This window comes from Sinohyriopsis cumingii, chromosome 16 (assembly GCF_028554795.1).
Source record: "Sinohyriopsis cumingii isolate HCF-2022 chromosome 16, ASM2855479v2, whole genome shotgun sequence".
Classification (NCBI taxonomy): domain Eukaryota; kingdom Metazoa; phylum Mollusca; class Bivalvia; order Unionida; family Unionidae; genus Sinohyriopsis; species Sinohyriopsis cumingii.
Genome location: NC_142976.1, coordinates 77,691,845 through 77,709,547, shown reverse-complemented (window position 1 = coordinate 77,709,547; position 17,703 = coordinate 77,691,845). Strand labels below are relative to the sequence as shown.

Genomic DNA, 17,703 nt, shown 5'->3' with positions numbered 1-17,703 from the left:
AAAGATCTAATAATGTTTCCTACCTTAAATATTCACAGCATGTTTTTTCTATGTTTTCTAATTTCATAGTGTTTGTGTTTGTAATCATATTATTATATGTTTTTTTTATATGTTATAGGTGTTGTCTAATGTTGTAAAGTGCTCAGAGCTTCTAAAGATTAGGCGCTATACAAAGTCCTCATTAATTATTATTATTATCTGTAGGCATCCAAATGTCAATATTTTTGTCAATGAATTACATTCAGTTTTAGATATTAGCAGGATTAAATAATTTTCCCATACAAGATACTATTTATTTTTTTGACATCAATTAATTTCTGAACATTTTCTGGTGCTACATCAGAACATGTCAGTTTTTTAATAAGTTATGTAAGTACACCGAAGCTGCACATGCATGGTACTTTCATCTTAGGTTCCAGATGCAAAATAAGTGTGTGTGTGTGTGTGTGTCTGCGTGGTTTTCTAACATAGCTTTAAAAAATTTTCAGTCATATCACTATGATTTCTGCAGTGTGATAGTTTATAGTGATATCTAGCACTGGGGCATCATGCCACTGACATGTAGCAAAATGTCCCACCCCGTCGCATTATCCTGACACCAGGCCAACCAGTCTTAACACCAACCTCTTAATGCTGAGTGCCAAGCAAGGCAGCTGTTACTACCATTTTTATAAGTCTTTCATATGATTTGCCCAGGGTTTGAACCTGTGACCTTCTGCTTCCAAGGCAGACAATCTAATCACTCAGCCCTGGAATGGTCAAAGAATTTTGTTATACTACCTATTATACAGTATTTCTGTTATGATAAGCACAGTGTGACACATGTCTTGTGAATGACTGGAAAAGTTTGAAAAATCTTTAGGGGTGTGGCTTACTATTGGAAACAACTGTCATAAATAGTAAACCAATCAAAATATGGTAACAGCCAGGCTTATCACTGCAAAATGGTGGACATTCAGGATCAGAGGTCTTGTGTCCAATCCTAAACATTGCCAGTATGCCCGTGTTAGTTCTAGTCAACAAGGCTGTAAATGGGTTGCAAGAACATTTGGGAAGGGTGGGGGTAAATATAATGGAATAGCATACATTCTGGGAAATCTAGGCACTCAATCTTGCTTCATGCCTTGGCACTGTAATAATTACCAAACTAATCAGGCAGAATTAAGCGGCTCAGGTCAGGCACTTTAGTGCATTTACCTGACTGGATATTTTAGAGGCATCCAGCATCTTCTTGATAACCAGCCACCTGTCTGAACCATCGCTGTGTTTGATCTCCACCACTCCATTGCCTAGGTCACATCTCCTCATTGTTTGTACTTGGCCTTCAATCTAGTATGATAGAAAACAAATGAAAAGAAATTGTCAAAAATAAAGTAAATAAAGTAAGCACATATGTATGTTAATAAGTCTAGCCATATATACATATATATATATATATATATATATATATATATATATATATATATATATATATATATATATATATATATACACACACACACACACACACAGTGTGACCCCACTATAGCACACTGTTATAACACAAATTTGGATAAAACAGGGTCATGGTGTGGCTCCTGAAATTTCATATACATGTATTTTTCTTGTACACGTTAAAAAAAAAATCTTAAAGATATGACAAAAATGTAAAAGTTTATTGTCATTTTGGGGATATGAATAATACAAGACAATCATGGCATGTCTCTTGAAATTTTATATGTATTTGTCTCGTACACGAAAAGTAGTTTTTTCTTCTTGTAAGTACGAAAAATAACTTGTAAAAAGTTTATTCTGGGATCGCGTTGGGCTTCGCCAATGTCACAAACTTGGATTTTTTTCCTTACTGGCAGCAAACATACCATCTGGCAATTTTTTTTATTGGCAACATCAGAGGCCCCATGAAAGGAAGCCACAAACTTGATATAAAATGCACTGAAATTTATCTATTGTTACATAAACAAATTCTTTATCCATATTGATAAACTATCTTAACAGTGCATTGTTATATCTTAATCCACTTATCTTGACATCTTGCATGAGTACTGTATATTGTGAGATATCTGCTTTTTTGCTGTTTACATTTCTGGTAACGGAGATCAATGGACGAGACATTATCTCGTATTTTATCTTTCATTGAATTTTCAGCCACTTGCTAGTAATTAATGTATTTACATAGACTGACATTTGTATGTGGATGGTAAGTAAACTTCCTCTTCTTTTTCACTCAGAATTAAATCCTTCAGAACACTCATATTTTCTGTAATAATCCTTGTCATCAGACCAGAACACCTGCATCTCTATCTTCCGTTTACCCTTTGTTAAATTTCTGATGCATGTATGGAAGGCATCATCACTCCGCTACCACAAATGTAAAAAAAAAAAAAAACATCTTCCTTGTTGGTCTGTTCAATAGGCAGGGAGGAACAGTAACTAGAATAAACAAAACTAACAGACAATTCCTTTTTAAAAATGTACCCAGACAAAATAGTTCACTGAAATTTCAAAGGAAACATTACCTTTGAAGCACCAATTGTTATGAAAACATACCTAGCAAATGGAAATAAAAACCAGTCTCAATCATGCAATACAATTATTTGATGTTGCCACCACAATACGAAATGGGCATTTGTTTGGTTCTCCAAAGCTGTCCTTAAGTGGTGACTTCAATAACACATGCACCCTTCATCAAAAAAGCCGACTAAAATCTTCAATAAAAACAAAGAACCTTTCCTCAAAGGAAGTCAGTACCAAACTTAAATAAAAGCGATAGAATCTGATGGATCTTTTCATTTTCCAACGTGACGGGAACACGTTTACTGTGCCATGAAAGTTTACTTTTTGTAGGTAGAAAGTTCATGCATACGAATGCTGCCAATAGCAGCTTAAAACGCAAACTAACTTTTACCAACTTGGGACATACTGAAAAGTAAATGTGCTTCGTCATTTATATGTGATTGTGCTATTTTTTTCCCCTGATTTCAGACCTATATGACCTGTGACAAAATTATTGAATATTTTATATCTCTGTGTGTGCATATTTTCAACAGAATCACTTGTATTGTGGATTCAGTGCATGTTATGAGATTCGCATGTGAGTACACAGTGCTGATACTCTATTCATGCTATACATTACACCTACATATATAAACAGTATACACATATATGTACCAATCTGTGATTCTATAAATAAATTAAAATATTATATATGCCTTCTCTGTTTTCACTACAGGTGTATTTGTCATTTAATATGCATCGATCTAAGATGGTAACTGCAATGATGAAGCATGTATTTTATCACCCGCATTTACTACCTATTTACCCCCCCTTGCACATTTTGTTGGATACATGCATCATTTTCTTTAGCTAACTGACCTGGTTGCTTATAACACGGTTCAGTCTATAACACGATCGGGTTCTATGGCTCCCAACTACCATGTCATAGCTGGGTCACACTCTGTGTGTGTGTGTGTGTGTCTATATATATATATATATATATATATATATATATATATATATATATGTTCTTTCAGAGCTTGATAAAGGAACAACAAAGTGGGTGCTGCCATTGGCTTATCAGATCTGGCTTACAATTAGGTAAATATAAATAAGATCAAAACTTTTAATGTCTCAAACACAAACAGTGTTGATAAATCAAAATATAAAATATAACACAAATGAGTTGCTGGGACCTGCACAAAAATGGAAGCCACACATTAACGAGAAACACCCACAGTAAACAACATTGATGGAGGCTACACTTTGTGGTGGGTAATATTTAATATTTTGTATTGTGTAGTGAATACCATAATGAAACATAAACACAGTGCATCTATACATGCATTTCTAGATTCTGTACTGACAGTTTTTTGTATGTAGAGCAAATATCTCAAGTTTTAGATATTATGCCTTGATTTATTAAATGTTTTGTATGTTACACTTATAATACAACCCTGCATGAATCAAATTTTCAGTATAAAAAATCATAAGCAAGGATTCATGTTATTCATCTAGTTTGATGATTTTAACATGACCAAAGTTTGATAAACACTATTTTTTTTAAAAGCTAAATTCAGTAAAGCATGAAATATGGATCTGTCACCTACTTTTTAGATGAAAGTGTAGTACATGTCAAGACACATCCACTGATCTAGTTTCATGATTCCAGGTATAACATCATGTATACTTGGTGCAAAAACCTAAGCCAAATGCAAACAATGAACCAAGAACGTACAAAGTTGGCCTCCTTAGCCCACTCCCAAGGGAACAGACGCTATGAAACCCACTCAAAACTGTTGCTTACTAGCTAGGAAGAAAGAATGCCTGAGATGCAATGATAATGATGACACTCATACTAAAATATTTACTCTGTAGAAGTGAGCTAACAAACTAGCAGTCTCATCTTAATCCCTTATGCCACAGATAACATGATCTATGAGAAGCCATTACTGTTCTATTTATGCATCATCTTCTAGGATTTATATTCCCCTCTGTATGACTTAGTTCAGAGACTTTTAAGTTGGCTATTTGAAACAGCCCTGAGAAAAAGAAAGTGATTAATGTCAACCCTGAGAGCTCTGCAATGGCTTGTATGTACTTAAAATGTATAAAGGCCATCTGTATTAAGTATTCATTTGTCTTAAACAAACACTTTTTCATGAACTCTTAAATCAAGCAGTGGCTGTTTAAGACAAGAGAGACAAGATATTCTTAATCACAATGAATCAAACCAAATATATCATAAACTTTTAGACAACGATTAAGACAGAACTGAAAGTACAAGAGAGACAAGATGTTATCAATCACTTGGCACAGTGAATTATACTAAATGTATCACAAATTTTTAGACACCCATTACGACAGGTTTAAGAACACAAGACAAGACATTAGTAATCAAATAGCACATTGAATCATACTAAATATATAATGAACTTTTTTACAAACTTTAAGACAGGTCTGAGTGAACAAGAAAGACAATATATTAATAATCAATTAGCACAATGAATCATACTAGATGTATTATGAACTTTTAAACAACTTTTAATACAGGTTTGACTGAACAAGAGAGTCAAGATATTAGCAATCAATTAGCACACTGAATTATACTAAATGTATCACAAATTTTTAGACAACCATTTGGACAGGTTTTAGAGTACAAGACAAGATATTAATAATCAATTAGCCCAAAGAATTATACTAAGTGTATAATCAACTTTTAGACAACCTTCAAGACGGGTTTGAATGTACAAGACAAGATCTTAGCACACACTGTATTATACTAAATGTATCATGAACTTTCAGACAAACCTTGTTGTCTATGGTCATCTCCTTTAGTCTGTGCAGGAAAAGCAGCAGTGATGGATGAATATCATTGAAGCGTGCCGCTAGTGTCCTTGACTGTGTCTGCATTTCCTCCTTCAATGGAAGTACTATTTTTGTCACCCATCTGTCACAGGCAAAAAGAGAAAGACTTTTTTAAACATGAAAACATGAACTGTGTTTTACAAAATACATATGCCCCAAAGATGAACTGTTGATAAAGGGACATTTCCCCATGATCCCAATTTGGAGCATGACCTAAGGACAGATATGTTACAGGAAAAAATGGTGTACAGCTACATATTCCAAATTAGGTGCAGAAAGCTATAATCAAACAAGTATCATATTATGTGATGTCCCAATGGCCCCAAACAAAGGTATATCCAAGAGAAGGAGTTGCACAAGGCATTAGGCAAGAATGTGTTCACATAATATTCCAAATATGCACTGAATTGGTTAAGGCTCCAATAAATAATAATAATAATAATAATAATAATAACAATAACACAAACAAAAGTGTCTTGCTTCTTAGCCCACTATCAGAGGCAACAGCGTTACAGGAATGTAGTCAGCATCTGACTAAGCGTTGTCAATGCATGCAGACATTGCTCAAAAAAGATGAGAAGAGCCTGCATATTAAACTCACAATGACACCAATGATGTATTATATGACCATCACCAGAAGGTCCTGGTTGCAGTAACTTGCCTTCTACCAGCCTCAGTTTGTTCTAGCCCATTCCTATCCTCAGCAAGCACATGACAAGATCTAGGATATGGTGATCCAACTCCAGTCAAAGTGTTGATTCTCTTTCATAACCTTTTTCACCTTCCAAGCATAACCCATGCTTTATAATGTTACTTACACCTATTCTCAGGGGCCCCGAGTGGCCGAGTGGTCTAAAGCGCTCTCCATTACGGATCACTGCCATCTCACCTCTGTCTACGTGGGTTCAAGTCTTGGATTCGACCAATGTGGGTATGTGAGAAAGCTTGCCAGTAGCTTCTCGTGGGTCGGTGGTTCTTCCCGGGGTTTTCCCGGGTTCTTCCTCCACCATTAATACTGGCCACCATACATAGCCTATTGTGTGCTGAAAAATGGCGCTAAACCCCACAACAACAACACCTATTCTCTAATAGTCATTAAATTATTATCATGCAGGTAGAACTAACCCTGAAAGGCATTTTATTTTTTACAGTGATACTGCACTATTTTTAAAAGGTTCTTAATTATTATACTACAAGCAGCAGAGGGGGCGAATCGGACATTTTGTCCAATCGTTATTTTGCTTAATTATTACTTTCTGCACTCAGCGGATCCGGTGTAGTCAGCGCTGGTAAAAAAAAAAAACGACGACGACGCTGGGGGATCGTCGCGTCGTCATTTGGTTTAATTAACACCTTCTGCGCGTCGATCCCAAGCGTCGTCAGCGTCCAGTAAGCACATCGACGACCGCGTCGATGTCATCGCCCCCTCTGCTGCTAAGTGGTTATTTACAATGAAAATCTTTATGATCTTACAAACAGAGTGATCACTAACTCCTCCTCTTGCAGATCAATTAGGTTATTTGACTGATCGGTAATTCTAAAATTAATTCTCGTTAAAAACCGATCATGGCATCGCATATAGACCGGATTAATCGGACTCTCAACGATTAAAAATCCCGGAGGGGCTGTTGGTGAAAACGAATAAAGGATATATCCCTGTTGAGCCTGATTTGATTGCTTGGTATCTACCTGGTAACTTCCTTCGATAGCATCACACACTAGATTAATCGCTATCACCGATGCAATATTTACGTTGTATGGAGCAATATGCCTACCACCATCTCCGTTATCGTGTCTGAGGATAGTTGATGGGGGGGTGTCCGCGGGTGGATTCTCAGGCCATCCTAGTATGGTTCTTATTGAACTGTTATAAATATCAACCATATACCCCGGTGTGCTTATTTCAATTGTCGACGATAACGTCGGTTCATGAACCGTAATAGCGATTTTTGATTCTTTTCCTGTGATCGATTTTATCCTGCGTTGAAATTCTTTATTGATTTGCTCTATTTGGTATGACCCAGTTGGTATTGTAACCTCCTCCCAGTCTGGGGTCCCATCGGGTTTATTTTTCCGTGCAAAAACCAGCGAGTTATTAGGTTGTTGTCCGTTAAATGCGTCCGCTCGGATATTAGGCCAACTGTGATATACTCGCAATTTTGCCAGCGCTATTTCCTTTACTGGAACCGGTGATGGAAAGTTTACACTGAATTCGGGTTTCGTTGATGTTATCGATATCATATTTGTTTGTACCGGAGTGGTATTCTCCGCGATCCGCTGAAGTAATTGAGACCCTTCGGGGTTCAGCGACATTATTATTATTCGTTGTCTTTAGTGTCTAATTTCAACAACCAGGTGGTTCCGGCTTCCAGTTGAAAATCCTCGATTTTTGACATCGCGGAGCTATACAACTGGACCATCGTGGAGAATTCAACATCGGATACGAACAAATTATCAATCGACAACGAGATCAACCCGGATAATTTCGAGTATGCGTCGGATACTATTTGATGTTTTACTGTATACTCGTTGAGTTTTTTCTGAAAACACGATGATATCTTCCTAGTGATTGCGTTGGCGACTCCAGCAATTGTTGTCATCGCGGAGACGGCGATTGGAACAGCGATCGGGGCTATCGTGGTTACCGTGGATAAAATAACACCGGCGCCAGCTACTATGCCCGACACTGAGTACACGACCGCGTCGATGGCGGTTATTTTTCGGCGGTATTTTTTTATTTTTGCACGGTATTGTTCGGAAAGCGTTTTTAAGTTCGCGGAGAATTCTTTTGCGGTATCGAATCGATATTGATGTGACGTCGGTGATACCTCTGATCCAATTTCCTTGGTGGTCATTTTTATTTTAAAAGAGCTAGTGTTTTTAATTACTTAGATTCGCTACAAATTCCACATACCATGTAATGTTTGCCCCGGCTAGATTTCTATCAACGGCATAAATTGTGAACGGTTCAGTTGCGTCCTTGTCTATAATTGTTGATATTGTATTGTTAAACCCGGATGAACTCGACGATAATATATTAAACTGCATCATTGAAACCAGTGTCAATCGATAAATGCCCTTAACAGTTGCGGTGATATTTACTGTATTCTGTGTAGGAGTCCAAGCGAATGATCCATGCCGAATCGTGTATACTGTGTTGACGGTGTTCTCGTGAGGGATTTTTATTTTTTCGAGTTGCTCTGTCATTTTAGGTAGTCTGTCTTTAATCGCCGCAACATCAGTTTTAATCGTTCCTATTTCCTGTATATGCGTGTCCACATCTTTTTTGTTCGCTGCAACCCTAGTAATGAGTGTATTTATTTCCTGTATATGCGTGTCTATACTTTTTTTGTTCGCTATAACATTAATTTTGAGTACTTCTATTTCCCCTTCATGCACGTCTATACTTTTTTTGCTCGCTATAGCATTAACGTTGATTGTTTCTATTCTCTGTCCATGCGCGTCCACATTATTTATGATCGTTGTAACATTAGTAATGAGTGTATTTATTTCCCGTTCATGCACGTCTATACTCCTTTTGTTCGTTGCAACATTAGTGTTGATTGTTTTTATTTCCTGTCCATACGCAGTGATATCATTTATAGTTATTGTAATCTCATCCGGTTTGACATTTTTTTTACCAAAGAATTTATCAACGGCGTTATCGATCCTGTTAGCATTTTTTCGTAACGAGGTAAATTGGCCCGACAGCGTCGTAAACTCCGAAATAGTATTTTTTATTGTTGCAAGATTTGGTTCGGTCACCGTCGGGGTCCCAAAAAAACTAGCGGTAGTGAGTTGTATATCGGTCACCGATCTATCTAACCTTGTAAAACCGTCTTGGACTAATGTTACCCTATCCGTCACCGTCGACAGATGTTCACCCGGTTTGAGTCGTCCGTCGACGGTATACAACGCGATAGTGCCCTCGCCGGCATCACGCTGTCGTGTTAAAACATCATTCAGTGACACATTACCGGATTTCAATTTACCCTGGCGGTCTTGAAATACAACTATTTCGCCCGGGTCAACACTTGTTAGATTCAACATATCAGCGATTTCATCCTCAATTAGTTTTTTTATGTCGGCGGCGGTCGTTTCCGTGGATTCTTTCAGCGCCGAAACCGGTCGCCCCCAGATATCAATCATTATTATTGTAAATGTTATTCTCTAAAATCCGTTGAGCTTCTACGACCCCACTAGTGTATTCGTTTACAACCACATGAGGTGGTTTCCGCGATGATGAAATCGCCGCGAGTACGTTCAATACCTCACGGCCACATATCGGTGGGTCACTTAATTGCTGTGTTGGCAGCGTGGAATAAAAAACCCGGGCTGAACACGCCCGGGCTGAACACGCCCGGATATACCGCATGAACTCTTTCGGCGGGGCTAACCCGTATGAATCAAAATAGACGATCGCACGCGGATCAATCGCGTATGCAACCCAATGAGTTCCCGCTCCGGAGGACCCATCGAGGTTAATTATACCGGTTTCAGTATTCCTTGGGGCCGCCGGTAATTGATCCCTCATAAAAACACCTCTGAAGTTTTTTATCGCTAACGCGTTTGCGGCGTCTATTAAATCAAAATTAGACATTGGAGTCATTGACTCAGGAGTCATAGACTCTCGAGTCAATAAACGGTTCCCGGTAGTCTTAGACCCTTTCCCGAGTACCATGAATACGGGGTTCCCGGTAGTCTTAGACCCTTTCCGGCCACGGGTCGTTTTTTTTTGTAGCCTTTCCCGGTTGCCTTCTTCAATGCCATTCCCGCCGCGGTACCAACGGCCCCCAACGCCGCCGCCTTAGCCACTGCTGGTGCGGCCGCGGCAATCAATGCCGGAATCGCAGCTAACAGCGGAAATATCCCACCGGTCTTTTCCATGTTTTTAATTGCTGCGGCTGAAAAATCTACCTGAACACCCTTTCTGTTCTTCATCGCATCATTGAAATGTTTTATTTGACGCGCCGTCAACGATATCTTATGATTACCACCCGCCATCTGTGACGGCTTCAGCGTTATTGTGGTCCCGCATTGTTTAGCCGACTTTGATCGTAATTTCTTGACTTGACCATCAGTCAACTCTACACTGACGACACTATACGACATTTTATTGTAAACGCGTTTTGTGTTTTCAATTACATGTTTTCTACTGGTGCATCAATGATTCTCATTCGTCCACCAACACCTTCTAGCAGCATTGATTTATCGCTGAGAATGACAGCAACCGCTCTATAATTAACACCAGCCGGGGCTATACGAGCTCGGAAGTGTATATCAACGACGGACTGTCTCGTTAAATCAAGACGTTCCAGCGAAAAATAATAAATCGGATACAGGTTTTTAAAATCAAGTTGTGATATTTGCAAACCAGTGTCGACGTTTTGATCACGACCCATATACGACAGCAATCGATGGTACACACGTGCGATATGGTTGTCGCCGTAATTAAGCTGTATATCCTCGGATGGTTCCTGTTGTCCGTTTATTCTCAGCGAAACATCCCTGACTCCTAATTGATCAAATATCATATGGCTGCGTTCTTGACTACCCAATCGTTCCCTATTCTGTAGCGCTATGAATATATGACGCGGGGCTGAAACACCCTGTTTTGATGCTAGGTGCCATGTAAACGTATCGGCGACGTTATCCTCTTTAGCATCAGTTGTTACCGCTAGCCAACTCAACAACGATTTCCCTCCCTGTTCCATAAATGCTAACAATCGTGCTTCCGTGGTAACTGATGGAGTCAGCACCGGCATCCACAATGCCATTTTAGTTAAAATGACTTTACCGGCAGCGACGCCAGCAGCACGCCATATTGCATTGTTATCATCGCCCCTTCGCGTCAGCGCGATTGTATGCTTAGCCCCATAGACAACTTTTCTGACATTTCTGCAGAATCCAAATATGTGATGGAGTGGAATCGCGCATGAAAACTGTCGGCGTGGTCCTTGCAACATTCCTACTCGTGCTGCGAATCCTAGATTGTAATCATTGTTGGTGCTTTTTATAACAGTGAAATCAGCGTCCGGTTTTGCTCTGCGGTCTGGATTGGCTGCTTCAGCCTGATCACCTGCGATATCTTTTTTCGCCATCACGTTGATGTACTGAAGATGATCAGCGCTATTATCGGTGTCCTTCGCAAACATCATAGATGGGCCCGCCGATCTTGTATAATCATCCGAGTATCTCGCCAACCCAATTATCATCGTTGCAACATCAACCTCGCGTTCTATTGATTCAATTTCTCGCCCGTCAATAAGATATCTGGCGCTCTCAAATAACGCCATGATACCGTTGTTGACGAAACCAACTCGAACACGATGGTCATCTGCGTACGGTGCATTATCGGTAGCATTTGTCACGAGTTCTCCCTCGATTTCGATAAACGCTTCACACGGCAGAAAGTATTTACTGGTATCTTGGACCTGAAGTTCAATTCGCGATCGTAGGTCGGGTTGCGCTGCATAATAAGAATAATATTGATAATCACGGACAGAATCATCCCTGCGCACTGGGGCGTCCATATCAAACGCGGGGTCAGCGGTACGCGCAAACATTCTATTATTTATCATGTTGATGTTTTCAATTGCGATTTTTTCGTCGTAAATTCTTTGAATTTAAACCACTTCCCGCTATCGCGTTCATGAGCGCGTTGGTTGCCGCATCGGCGGATGGCGAAGTCGCCAACGACGGAGTCGTCGCCAACGACTCTAATTTTTCTTCCACGGCGTTATTTATTACTTTACTGACATTTGCAGGCATCACTGTCGTTGATGGCATTACCGGTGGTTTCTGTTTTTTTCTCCTGGATTTTACCAACGACATTAGTTTGTCTCGTGCGACAGAAAACGCCCTTCCGGCAACATCTCCAATAGCACTAATTCCCTTATCACGAATAACATCAATAGCCTTCATTCCTAATTGTTTGGCTAACGGCGCTACTTTTGGAGCCATTCTTGTAAATAACCCCGCAATGGTGCTACCGAGACCATCTCCATAGTACGCGCGGTAAATAGGCAATCGCGAGTTTACCACGTAGACGAGTACTGGTTTATCATGGTTGTAGTGTATGATCATCCTTATTAAAAACACCAGTTTTCCAATTAATCATCCACGAGCTCGTCTATGAGTGTTCGATATGCATTAATGTCCATAATACCGCCTGTAAATAACCGCTTGCAAATATCAGCGGCCTCATTGATTATTTCCGTAGAGTTATTTCCGGCTCGTTTTCCTCCAATTAGTACCTCTAGCCGTGATATATCACTGAGAACACTACCAGGACAGGTAACGCCGTAGGATTCTTTACCAACAGAGTATCCTTTTCCTTTTTTTGGTGTTATACTCTTAACTTCCTTGTGGAATTCATCGTAATCGGGATCACCACGATGTGGTAATGCATCTTTATGTTTACTTGCTAAATACACTATTCTTGCCCAGTCCTTTAACGACTTTATATTTTTCTCGTAACCGCTATTGATATGCTTCTTATCTCGTATGCTCTTAGCAAAATTGTTGGCAGCAAAATTAATTAATTCTTCCCTGTTGCTGAAGCCTCTAATTTGATCTATTGTGCTCTTCTTGAGTACAATACGGGGTATATTCCCTTCTTTTTCTTCCGGTATTTCTTCTTCTGGTGTTTCTTCGGGTATTTCTTCTTCTGGTTCTTTCGCAGTAGCACCTAGTTCTTCTTCGTCGGCCATTGTAACATAAGGTTCTTGTGGTTCGGTTATAGCGAGTGGTGGTGGCCTCCGTGTTGTAGCAGCCGCTATTTTTGCAGGGAGTGTTTCTAAAGACCTTTTTGTTTGTTCGGTCTGAGTTGCTATCTTTTCAAGCGCACCAAGAACGGGTACAGTTACCGCCGTAACATCCTTAGTCGCTTTAGTTACCGGGGCAAATAACTGTTCACTTCCAACAGCAAAATCAGTTTGCATTTGTTGTCGCGTTTGAAGTTTCTCTCTCACTCTGTCTCGTAACGGTATAAACTTTCTAAGTGCTGCTAGTCGCTCTCTGGCTAGCCGAGTAGTAAGTGATTCACCTACCATTATTGTAAATTGATCCGCAATTTTCTAATTTTCCGCCGAGTGTACCATCGGGGGTTCCACGGAGTTTTCGTCTATAATCCTTCTAATGTTTTTGATCTTACTAGAAATCTCCCGGCGTCGTTCATAAACACGTCCGAGTTTTTTTCGTATTATTTCAACGGCAGTAAATAGTCCAATGAATGCATTTGCGTCATTGTGGTACAAGTTTTCATTGATCGTATGTTGTAATCGTTTTATAAAAAAGTACTCGTGGGCCAGGGTAAAACGCCCCCGTTTCGACTGTTCGTTAATAATCTCATAATCGGATAATATTTTTTCACTGTCGAGACCATCAGATAATTCAATTCCTTGATTTTTTAATTTTGAAATCTCGGCTAATATATTATTGATGTCTTCGATATTCATTATTCTTATAGAACATCTTGTTTTTAAATAAAAAAAAATGAAACCCCGTGTATCAATCCCGAGGTGTTCAACAATACTGAATACTTTGTTTTCTTCCGGAATGGACAATTTATTGTCATGGCGACTTCGTCAGCGCCATAGGCGCCGGTGACTTCGTATCTATATATGAAAATCGAATTCTATGCCCGGTCTTTTTTGAGATTGCTGTTTGATATACTCGTTCTGCTACTTTTCGTATTGAGGCGATACAAATGTCAAAGTATCTACTGGCTTCATTCATCGACTGAAATATTTTTTCCTCGTGAGTTGTTGTATCAAATGACTTTACGGGTTTTGCTTTCTTTGGGTATTTACCGGTTTGGCCTTTTTTGGTATTTTGACTCTGCGAGACAGCTTGCAAGTTTATAAGAGAATTATCAGTCTTATTATTATTAATATGATCAATCACAAGTCCATTTTCGATTAATCCGTTGAATACCTCAAATACCGCCCTATGAACATGGTACTTCTTCTTTCCGGCACCAAACATCAGATACCCCTGATTACTTACGGTACCAACCGGCTTCTTCAGTTTGCGGTTTCTAACAATGCCGTCGCGAGATGCCTCGTAATTGACGAGCAAGGGGTGAGGTCTGAACTCTTGGTCCATTTATATAACAATACTACTTGTCTAATTTATTATTTGGTTTAATTATGAATCTTTCAACGTAGTCTTGGGGGGTTTTGATGACGAAGTCAGCGGTGGGGTCAATGACGGCGTTTTTTATTCGTTTGTCATAATAGCGTTTTAGTTCCCTGTATCGCTTTCCGCCACAATTGATACACAACTGCGATTTTCCTCTTACACCGACGTGGCAAACCAAGCACGGGAGGGGGCCAAGAGAACCATTACGAACGCTTTGTAAATGGTACCCGCAGAATTCACCTCTACATGATTTATTGCACGGGGTTGTCGACCCAATCATCAACCATTTGCAGTGATTCATTATACTATATTCTTTCATTTAAATACTTGTTTTAATTATATGGATGAGTTCGAGAGATTGGCAGCAATTAAGCCCTGGAAAAATATTAAGTTCAATCTCGATAGAGTCCTCAAGGACACACCAAAAGCGTTAATAAACGATAAAACCCTGTTGAGTAAAATACGCGATTGTATCAATGAATTCAAACGTGATGGTGCATCTCATAGTTGGTCAACATTTCGAATTGATGGTGTTGTTGATGCTACCATGAACGACAACCGCGCAGCAATGATAATATCACAACTTGACGGTAAAAAGTATTTCTTCAGAGTAAAATTCATTGTCCGGGTGGAATCAGGTGATTGGATCATACGTGATAAATTTGAACCAGTTCTCAGCGATAAGAAAACAGTCACTGTCAGCCGCGACTCCAAGCCGGGGTTGTTAACCGGAATTGACAGACCATACTATGAACGAGCGTATCCTGAAACAGCAGTTGTTTATGGAATATACCCGTTAAATAAGAAACCTGATATCGGAAAACTGAAACCGATGAAACAGTCAACGGGGATAAATTGTGTAGCAGAACGAATAATAGAGCATTTTACAAATGCATGTCGAGGAAACAAATTGACTGATTTACGACGTAGTAAAATAAACCAATGGGAGAAGACAGTGCGCGAGCGAGGAGCAACCATCAGCGACATAGCGAGATTAGAAACATCGCTGAGATTTCCAATAACCGTTACAACAATAACCGGTGAAGTATTATACGAATCAAAATATAAATCAAAGGGAACCCCAATCAAAATTATTGATCATAACGAACACGCGTGGACGCCCGCGATCACAATATTTCCACGGGATAGAACAGTAAAGTATATCCCGGGGGAATTTTTAGGAGAGGACGGTTTTCTCGCGGAGAGAAAACTATTTGATGCTATTGCTTGCTTGTGTAAAAATGACCCTGTATCAGTGTGGTTACTTCGCAGCGCTGAAAACGACATGGATACCTTTGATCAGTTTGTAAGACCAAACGGCGAATTATATCGCACTGAAGCATTTCACAACAGGATGAAAAAAACTGCCATGGAATTTGAAGAGCATGATGAACAACTGCTAACAAATTGTTTTACGATTCCATCGGTTGTAGCTCATGTTGCAGCAAGGAAAAATGCGTGGAGACCAACGCGCAGGGAATTTCTACCGGATGTACAATCCAGTTGTTTGGAATACTATCACGGTGGACTATGGAACACTGAATACAACCGCGACGCTATGATCTCGGTTGATATGGTTGCCTGTTATCCAGCGAGTTTTCTCGGGTATGGATCCGCCGCTGAGTACTTTAGACGATTTGGACACCCCAGTCATGAAATGACTCGTGTTGCTATTAATGGACCACTGCCTGATTTTGATTTAACCGGATTCGCTCGCATAGTATCATTTGAGTTCGCGGCAGGACTTCATCGCTGTTGCTATATTTGGATCGGTAGACACATGGCTGAAAAGAAGTGGTTGCCAATAGCGCTGCTACGGTATATGATTGATTGTAGCATGCTAGTTTCGTTGATTGTCAGTGACGCGATTATATCATACCGGGCGCAGACTGAAGTCTGGTTACCAGAACCGGAGCGTCTAGATAGCATAATTGACGAGTCCAGAAAAAACATTGATGCCGACGAGGAATATATCATCGAATGGTCCAGGAGGATATTTAACCAACGAAACAGAGAGGCAAAAGATCTCGGTAGAAGAATAATTGGTAAGTTTACACAAGGTGGAAAAAACCACGACTACAAACGATATTGCTCACGGCTGATTATAGATGACGCAGAATATGATTTCGTAATCAAGGACGCAGTGGCAAAAAATAGATACGTGAACTGCAAAACAGCTTTCTTGTCCAATGGAACAAGGTTGGGTACAGTTGTTACCTACAGCGACGGAGACAGCCCGGCGTATCCACATTTGAGGGCGTCTATGCTGGGTTATGCCGCTATCAATTTATTCTCGATGATAAATAGATTTCCCGATACCGCGGTTAGAGTAGCCGTTGATTCGTTTTATATTGACGTAGCGTACAAGGAAAACGTGGCCGAGTTTACTAGTCCGGACGAGAGTTGGGGTACATGGAGAATTAAAAATGAAATACGACGCGATTATTCCCCGTCAGCAGATGTCACCGTTGAGAACAACTACTTACGCGGTGATAAATTGTCAGAATGGTCTAATGCACCATCGTGTTCTGATCCAATTTGTAGACACAAGACGGTTTATTTAAGCGGCTGTGGCGGGTCAGGAAAGACGACTCGGGCAATTGAATTATTTCGAACGCGGGTAAGTATAATCGTGCTTACACCGACCCATAGACTAGCGCGAGAGATAAAACAACGAAATGTTGACGCCGTTACTTATCACAGCTTTTTTCGATACAGCGGCGGTGAGTGGACTCCTGATCGAATGGGTGAAAAATTTATTCCCGACATTATCATCTGGGATGAGATATGTACTGTTTCATTAGATACTTTACAAATGTTTCTTGAGTGGTTGCTGCGCGCGAATACAGCGGTAATCATGTGTGGGGATCATGGCCAACCACCACCATTTGTCGGCGAGGGTCCACATGATTGGTTAAGGGGTTTTGTGGACTATTATGAAGAAACCGATACTGATTACCGAGCACTTGATGAACAACTGCGCGAGGTTAAAAAATTAATCAGATTACAGCCGGATAGAATTCAATGTGAAATAATTCGCGAGGTGATTCCGGAAACGCCGTTAAATGAATTCTGGGAAACATGGAGACCAAACGATTTGATTGTAGCGAGTAGAAAGATAGTCAGAGACACACTTCAGCGGAAGTTGTTTACGTTGCATAAGGAAAAGTTTCCAACGCGTCCAGTGCCGTTATGTTA

The 17,703-nt window shown here is 39.9% G+C and overlaps 1 protein-coding gene across 1 annotated transcript in view; it reads right to left on the bottom strand.

Moving 5' to 3' along the window:
• Positions 1-17,703, bottom strand: part of LOC149780851 (uncharacterized) — a 172,607-nt gene that overhangs the window by 62,944 nt on the left and 91,960 nt on the right. The window contains exons 16-17 of the mRNA XM_089937935.1: positions 5,305-5,443; positions 1,198-1,329 (exon numbers count right to left, since the gene is read on the bottom strand). Coding sequence (XP_089794061.1) covers positions 1,198-1,329; positions 5,305-5,443 — 271 coding nt within the window. The remainder of the gene's footprint in view (positions 1-1,197; positions 1,330-5,304; positions 5,444-17,703) is intronic.